Raw genomic sequence first — 9002 nt, 5'->3', positions numbered from 1 at the left:
CTGCCATGTGATGACTCTCTCTCTGTCAATTACCCTGAATCAGCATTTTCAAATGTGTCATGCCATGCAACTGTTCATGTCATATCCATTATTGCCAATCAAACCCTTCAAATTTTTAGGCCCCGCTTCATATCATAATCCATAAATCACTTGATCATCAATATGTTAACACAGTAAATCTAAATGCCCTTCATTATTTGATTGAACTGTGCTTTAAATAGTTTGTATGAGCTGCTTTGACTATAGAGTAAAAAGGTCTACTTTTCTCCTGGTATTTAACTTCAACATGTATTAGTAATATAGTTTATGAGGTAAAAGACTTTATATGAAGCAACTTTTTTGTTTTGCCTTGAATGGTAGTCTGCTGCCTTTATAACCAAACCAGAAAATTAAAAGATATACCAAATACACCTGGAGAGAGACATAATTTTGACAAACCCATAATTGCTTGATCACAAAAATCTTATGTACGTCTCTCTAATTTGGTTATTACCTGTCATTTGTAGGGTCTTTTAATTAAATATAGTCGTATAAGTGAGCCCCTCTATCCATGGTCCTGACATCGTTGCAATTAATTGGCACCATAAACTCATCAATATGAATGTTCCATAGGAAATTGGAGTGAAGCTTTATTAATACAACATGACTACTGGTTGGGAGCATTCAGCCCCATCCTGAATGCGTAACATCACCACAAAGAACATATTTAGGGAAAAGGGAAAAATAATTAATAATAATAATAAACCTGGGTAAGGAACACTTATTTTTGCCATACTGCATATCTGTGACCAGAAGTGGCTAGTGTCCATTCTTTGCCAGCAGGGCACCATGAACCATCGCCAATCTTCATGCACAATTTCTCCCCAATTATTGCTGAGTAAAGATTTGGTTGGGCCTCCAGAATCTTAATAGATGATCGAGAGTGGATTCCTTGATGCCGACGAACGTTCATCTACATCCAAGTTTAAGAAATATTACGAGAGAATTTTATCTCATAAGATAGATTTTATTGACGAACAAAGCTCTGCAGCATACCAATTTAACAATTTGGTCGTGAATGGGGTCACCCCAATCATAAAAATGGTCATAAAACACTGTTGGGATCCCTGGATGTGTGAGTATGTATGTGTAACCCTGCAGGAAAATACAGAGACGAGGTGTTAATAATTTTACTTAAGAAATTATTTTCAATGTGCAATTGATGCTTATTGGGATGAATATGACAATTAGTTTTTCGAAAGAAGTAAATAAACGACAGAAAATATGTAAGTACCAAACCGTAATTTGGCACGGTATATTTCTACCAGCCTTATGATGAGATACAAAAACTATACTTGAGACAAATCCTTGGAATGAATACCATTCAAACTTTTACCAACAAATTACATGAAGACAAGAATGTCATGTACCTCCATGATATGATTCGAGGGGAACGGCCAATGGGCCTGCAAAAAAGATGCAATTATAGAGTAAGTTGACTTTATATTCTTATTTAAAGCACAAAAAGCTTGATATAAAAAATAATTGATCCTCCATTACAAATACATATCAAACCTATTTTAAAAGATGAGAGAGAGTTTAGATTAAGAATTTAAAATGGTCAAGAATCAGTTCATAGTTGACCCAAAATTCCATCCAAATCTCCCCTGTTTGTATTTACTTAAGAAAAGTGTAGACCTTAGGTTCAAATTTTTACCAATTAAAAAGACAAAAGTTTAGAGAAGGAAAAATTTCAATTAAACTTTAACTCGCCACAGCTTTCATATCAACTGTTAGGACATAGAATGCCACAATTCATGCCGTGGCTAGTCCCAACCTAAACCACTCACGCAAAGAGAATCAGTTAAGTATTGACTTCAGTGGGTATTTCTAGTCATTCACCCTTGCAAACTAGAAAGAGGCGGGAACCACAGAAATTGGGTTATTTTGCCTTGCAAATATGCAGTGAATGCAAATAAGCAACATCAGAGTCTACTAAAAGCATGCCAACAAATTTGTGGTACCTGTGTTGAGCCTGTATCATGGTTATCAAGGAATGTGACAGCCCTTGAAGGCCACCATCCCATTACACCTGGGGGCTTCCCTTGAGAATCACGCAGACGCCAGAATTGCCCCTTAACAGCTTCCTACATGACAATCATGAATAAGCATCAGCAGATTATTGGCTTTCCATAGGAGCGTAAGTCCATGTGGCAGCAAACATTACAAAAAATTATTCTTAGGAGACTGGTAGGAACATTGCTTGAAATGTTTGCTATGCCTTTCTATGTAATTCTACATATAAATTGTCCCTTGGAAAATACCTGAAGAATTCCCTTTGTGGTGAAGTCAAATGCAGCAGAAAGCTGTCCAGTTCCATCAATCCAATTGATAATCCGTTGTCTATGGCTATCTGCAAATGAGCTTTGTGAACAAATGGAAACAGACATAAACTAACCAATAGACTACATATTTATGATAAAACAGTTCGCTTGCAGCTAAATTTGAGATCTTTTGTGATCTTTAAATAGAAGAAAGAAGAAATAAAGCACTAACACTGAACTGAGCCATGATAAGTCATGGTGAAAAATTAGATCCAGCAGATGGAATTTACAGATCAAGAGATCAATATCAGCACCAAATCTCCTAGAAAGAAGTATGTGAAGTGAAGAACAGTGCACAGTGGATATTCTAATACTCCATTTAGTTTATGCAAAAAATTTCTATGGTTGAGTAATTTTCTTCGCTACGCAAGGAAGCAGGGCTTCTATTAGTAGAAGATCCAATCTTCCCCGGCAGGAATCCAACTTACATAGCACAAAGTTCTATAAATGCAATTTCTCAAATGTAAATATATCATCACATTTCAGTCCAGAATTCAACTGACTCTGTCCCAAGAAGTACATACTCCTTTTGGTGCAAGATAAACATAAATGATGCATACCTTGGTTATAGTCCAAGCCTTGACCATTATAGTTGCAAGAATCCCAGTATTCCCCAACACAAAACATGGGCTTTGCTCCTTCAATGTATTCTTTTACATATTTAGCTGAGTAACTAATCAGAGCATTGTGGAAACATAAATATGAAGCTGTAATTAAAAACAAAAAACAAACAGCAATTTACAGGTTCCGAATAACATTACCCTCGTGCAAAATCAAAACGGAAATCTTGGAAACCAACTGTGTTACGCACCCACTTCAGCCATCCTATAATGTCTTTCCGTACAAAATGCTGGCTATGATCAATATTTGGAACGCCATGAAAGTTGTCCCCAGTGCTTCTATTGCCCTAGAATATAATATGCAAAAGTCAGATGTAAATTTATGGCCAAGTCATGTAAAGTGGTAAACATAACTACCCTGATCACCCATCCTATTCACAATAGTACAGCATAAACAAAAGGACATAGGTGGGGAGAGAGTATAAGAAAAGTAAATATGAGACGCAATAAAAATGTTGAAACAGTCCAATCATATGGGTGAGACCATTTAGCCAATGATTTTCCAAAAAGAGAGGAAAGCAAAACACAGAAGTTCTGAGTCCCATCAGCAAACTAAGAGGTCATGCATGACATTGTTTTAGGAAATAGTTGTAATGACTCCGTCATCGTATCAGTCATAAGCAAGGTCTTTAAGTTAAGAGGTAAAAAGTTCAAACTAATAGGAAAAAAAGTTTGCACTTAATTTCACGTGCATCATCTGGAGGCCAAAGCTATTTCTGCAGCAACCTTTCATATATATTATTCACAGTAAGTGAATTAGCCTAATTTCTAACTTATGAACAATAAATAGGCAAATGATGTTTTATGCATCACAAAGACCAAACATGAGGCATCATGGAGTTACAAAAATAAACCTATTACGAGCATCCTTACCAAACCACCTGTGCAAGATGTAACTGCATGCTCACTCCACGCTAATGGAATACCATCATAACGGTTATACTTTCCTCCATGACCTTGGACAGTACCAATACGATGATTGATAACTATGTCAGCCATTGCCCTAACTTTGCTCTGCTTCATTTTTTGTAGTAAAGATTTGAGAAGGTGCTCAGAACCATATGAAGAATTAAGGGAATAGAGGTTCTGTGGTAAGTAACCTATCATAGGGGAAAACAGAGAGGTAAAAGAGAGAAACAAAAATAGGTCAAGCATTAACTTAAACCACAAAGAAATCATTTCTCACTAACCTTCGGGGGAGAAGGAATGAGTTGCTGGTGGTAACCATACAGATGTAAACCCAGATTTTGCAATGTCAGGAACTTTCCTTTCTAAATTTCTCCACCAATCATGTTTATGAGACTCCCAGTTAAAACCCTGTTGAGAAAATTTTCAGCCAGATCTGAACACTTGACACTTACACTTATATCCAGGATTCAGCAGTTGAATTTGAGATATGGTATGAACACTTTTACATAATCATGCCCTTCTGATATAACCATAATCCACAAGCTGGATCTTTAGTCAGATTTTAGGAAGAGATATATTGGATCTGCAAAAGCATTCATGTTCTCTGTACAAATTAAGACAGGCCACCATTATCCAATTTACCTGAAGAAGAATTTCACGTCCATTGTGGAGTACTGCACCTGAAATTAAATCCGAAAGCATAACAAGTATTAAACAAAGATCATTTATTTTTCTCCAGAACACAAATCTCATATTGTGTATCTAATCTGGCAGCTTTTGATGTATCATATGTTTTACTCTCAATATCAATATAGATGTGACACAGAAATGTGGATCATCTAAGCTTCTCAGCCAGTTATCTACTGTCTCTTAAATTGAAAGATTGTATTCTTAAAGCTGGAATGTTAGCCACAAATCCTGTTGAAATACATTGACACACTTTAGTGAATGACAGCAGCAAGCTAATAAAATATTGCTCTTATCATCGAGTTCCTTCTTTAATCCTGGACATTTTGAGCTTTCAACAACAACAAGTAACAGTATCGCACAAACATGAATATACCAAGCCTACAAGTTTCCAACTGAATTACCAGACCAGAATATCTATATCTTGAGAGTAGATTAAGTTTCCAATATATGTGCCTGACCTAACCTAACCCATGCCAAAACCATCACTGTCATAATTAAAGAAACAACTATATAGAACCAAGCAACAAACTTTCCAAGCAAAAGCATCAACATACCAATATCAGTTTGCTGATTATTTTCATCAGAACCCTGTATTATCACAAAAGATATAAGATTAGAGATAAATAAATGCAATAATAACGTCAATCCACTAGATTCTAGTAGGAGAATACTGGTAAAATAGTTAAGAAACCAGATATAATCAGACCACGAATAACCATGTTAAAAAAAAAATGGAGCAGCAACATACATTGCTGGTATAACCCATATCGAATCAAGGTGTAGCTGCCCAAAGTATGACGCTGGATCGTACAAAGAGAAACCTGCCTCCAAAATCAAAATCCAATAAGGCGTTCTATTCACTAACAAGAGTATAACCGAATTAAGCAATGATATACATCTCAAAATTTTACCATATATTTATGTAGATGACAGAGATATTTGTTTTGCAGACATAATCAAAATAAAACTCAACAACAAAGTTTAATCATGAATCAAAATACCCCAGATATTGATGATTAGAGAAGGAAAGCATACCGAAATTTATGTTTCGATCGCAGCGCAAACTTCAGCTCTTATGTTTTGAGGTATTTATAGAAATCCAAAAAGTACTGGATGCGACATAAAAGGATTCGATGCAGTTCCACCGTGAAATGAAATGAAAAGCGATCAGAGAATTTCAATTTTTGTATAGTAACAGATTCGATTATGCAACCACAATAAGCGAATCTGAATATTATTGATTGTACCGGGATGATAAAATATAGAAAGGGAATCAGCTTTTGGAATGGGAGAGAAAGTGTTCATATTTTAAACGGCAAATAGCAGCGCCAATTAAAAGGCTCGAATTCTCTCCTGCTCATTTTGAATATGTTTTTAACGGTTGATATTTAAAGACGGTTGCGCGTCAGAATAGATAGACGGTTCAAATTGTGAAGGACCATACGGCTGCCATGTTTAAGATACACCGTAACGGGAAAGCTTAGAGAGTAAGCCATTACGCGGGAATGGAATACTGTTCGTTATGATGTGACTTCAACGGTGTAATTCTTCCTCAAGAAAATCACAAAATTACCCCTTAATTAATTCCCTGTGTCATAATCTCAGGAGTCTTACTGTCTTAGTCATGTAATTGCAATAACATAAACTAAGGAGGACTAAAATAAATAAGTAAAAAACAAACAGAATAAAGAAGGCTAAAATGAGAACTTTTATTTTTATTAACTCTTTCTCTTAAATGTGCTGTGTAACCAACTCACCTCCGATAAATATTAATTATCTAATAATAAATTATAGATTATGTGTTTTCACATGAACTTGTATGGTCATATGTTTTCAACCTTATGTATTGGGTCATTGCCACATTAGTTTAGGCAGGAGCATTTCAAACTTCCTCATTGGGCTTTGTCACTGTTCTTTCGGCCTAATGCGCTTAATATTTTACCCCAAAGTTACCAAGGATAACAGTATATAGCATTGAAAAACTGAAATATAATGAAGGATTTATTAATGGCTATGGGGTCGTTTCCATCAAAGCAAGGCATAATAATGAATGGTATTCCACATTGCCAATTTCGAATTAAGAGCAACGACACTCAATTTTGTTTACCGATCAACTACGAAGAATTAATTGTTGGAAATTTTAATTTTCAGATTATGGACCAACATTAATTTCATTTTGATTTAATAAAATTAGGTAAATATATAATCCTATGAGATATTTTTATTGAGTTTAAAGTGATCATAAATTATAGCTCAATACACTTCATTATTGAATAATTTGGGCTAACAGTAAAAGTGTGGACTTTTGAGTTTACTAGGCCGATAATGAAAGGGATCAATAAAACATTATATATTGGTTAGGTCCCTTTTCTGAAACAAATTAACGTACACTTTACATATTTGGATGTTAATTCAATGTTCTATTTTCTATGTGTGATCTTGCAATTATTTAGATGTTGAATTTCCACGTTTTCTAACATTAATTACTTAATATACAAGGTAAGTATTGAATGAAGGCCAGTTAGACAAATAACTTTTTTATAAATTTTGCTAATTAGCTAGGAATGTCAATTGCCTTTACCACTTGGTTTGTAGTTAGATGACAAGACTTTAGCCATATGGGTTAATTACTTAGAGATCTTGTGTTTGAGTCCCACAAAATGACCACCTACCAAAAAAATGATGCCATTGCCTTTTAAGCAAAATTAAGTGGGGATTGGGGAATAAAATGTAACTCTTTATTCTAAAACAAGTTAAAAGATCATACAACCTTCGCGAAAACTGCCCTCCTTATTTTCCCAAAACTTAATAAGAGGGTTAAGTATTAGAATAAAAAGGGTTTAGATGAATAACTTTTGAACTTCTCAATCTAAGAATAATATGAAAACATCTTTTTGTCCACTGTTTTCTACGAGACTCCTTGTATCATATAGGGTTCTTTGGGTGAAGTAAAAGCAAGGGATACAATGATTTTGTCTAAAAAGAGCATGCATAGGTAAGATATATTTCAATAAACTTCAGGAGCTCATTTTAATAAAAAGAGCCCCTTTATCAACTTGAACTCTTATTATTAACTTGCATGCTGCAGAAATGGATTCTTCCACAGAAGATATTGATGCTAGGCATGGACGCAACGCAGAGCTTTATAATGCTCTGATGATCGATGAAAATCAGAACAAGGTGATTGAGCTCTGCAGTAAAGTTCCAGATCATGCATTGCATATACTGACAGTACATGATGACACAGTATTGCATATGGCTACTTATTCCAAAAAGAGCAAGTTAGTGCTCTCACTACTAGAAGAGTTGCCAGATAATTGTCTTGACAAAATGACCCGTCAAAATAAAGCTGGAAACACTATTCTTCACGCCACTGCTACCAGCGACCATGCCCTTCATGTCGCGAAGGAACTGTTAAAGAAAGCGCCGGGGTTGCTGGGAATGCGCAACAACAGTGGAGAGACTGCTCTCTATCATTCAGCACGCTCTGGTAAAACTGAGATATTCCGCTTTCTTGCTGATAAAATCCGTGGTTATGATCAAGTCAGTAAGCAATCCTTCCTCCAGCGGGGTGATAAAACCACCGCCCTTCACATTTGTGTCCTTTTTCACCACTTTGGTAAGTTTCCATTTTCTGCGGCCTTCTTATATCATTCAATTGATTTGCATACAAAAATTCTGCATTCACTGGCCCTTTTAATTAGGATTGGAAAGGGTCAATTAAATATTTAAATTTGAAAAGAAAGTTTTGACTTTTGAGCCTCCCTATCCTCATGTGCCTTTGTTATTATAGTTAATTTATTCAATTACCGAATTCAATAACAGAATTGGCCCTGCAAATTGCAAAAGATCATCAGTTTTTGATTAACGAGAAAGATACAGATGGACTGACCAGCCTTCAGCTTCTCTCCTTAAAGCCAGAAGCTTTTAAACGCAAACATGGAGATGGATTTCTCAAGAAACTCATCAACAGTGGTAATTAAGCTTACTACTCCTAGTATAATCTAAACTGAGCTGAGATTTTGTCCCTATGCTTTCCTTCAAATTTTCATATATTATGAGGTATTTTTCGATGTGTTTTCCTCTTTCATTCACTGAACTTTGAAATTAAAGTTAGCTTTCTTCTTTATTGGCTGCTAATTAATTAAGAATCTCATACCATCAAAGGAAATTATATGATAACACATAAGGTGCGTTTGGTTGCGAGAATTATTACTAGGAATGTTATATTAATAGAAAGATAAGATTACCTTGAAGACTACTAATAATATTTAGGGAAATGTGTTTGATTAGGTTGGAATAAATTGATTGGTATGTTATATTTATATATTTGACTGGAAGGAATAAATTGATGGATATGTTATATAGATTACTAAATTGACCTTCTTTTTTAGTATTATTTTTTGAATCATTTTTTTTA

General features: G+C 35.0%; 2 protein-coding genes across 2 annotated transcripts; one reads left to right on the top strand and one right to left on the bottom strand.

The window, feature by feature from the left end:
• Window positions 1–580: 580 nt before the first annotated feature.
• LOC116119000 (probable alpha-amylase 2) lies at window positions 581–5798 on the bottom strand. Its single transcript, XM_031404958.1, has 13 exons — window positions 5618–5798; window positions 5331–5403; window positions 5137–5170; window positions 4535–4572; window positions 4174–4300; window positions 3857–4083; window positions 3125–3270; window positions 2924–3036; window positions 2304–2392; window positions 2004–2126; window positions 1410–1445; window positions 1036–1134; window positions 581–952 (listed from the first exon to the last, which is right to left on the bottom strand). The coding sequence occupies exons 2-13, from the start codon at window positions 5346–5348 to the stop codon at window positions 761–763; spliced, it is 1242 nt and encodes a 413-aa protein (XP_031260818.1). The 5' UTR covers window positions 5349–5403; window positions 5618–5798; the 3' UTR covers window positions 581–760.
• Window positions 5799–7672: 1874 nt separating this feature from the next.
• LOC116119004 (ankyrin repeat-containing protein At2g01680-like) lies at window positions 7673–8565 on the top strand. Its single transcript, XM_031404964.1, has 2 exons — window positions 7673–8201; window positions 8408–8565. The coding sequence occupies exons 1-2, from the start codon at window positions 7673–7675 to the stop codon at window positions 8563–8565; spliced, it is 687 nt and encodes a 228-aa protein (XP_031260824.1).
• The last annotated feature ends 437 nt before the right edge of the window (window positions 8566–9002 follow it).

The sequence above is a fragment of the Pistacia vera genome, unplaced genomic scaffold, assembly GCF_008641045.1.
Source record: "Pistacia vera cultivar Batoury unplaced genomic scaffold, PisVer_v2 Contig869, whole genome shotgun sequence".
Lineage (NCBI taxonomy): Eukaryota > Viridiplantae > Streptophyta > Magnoliopsida > Sapindales > Anacardiaceae > Pistacia > Pistacia vera.
The sequence above is the reverse complement of the archived record's forward strand: the minus strand, read 5'-3'. Positions and strand labels throughout refer to the sequence as shown.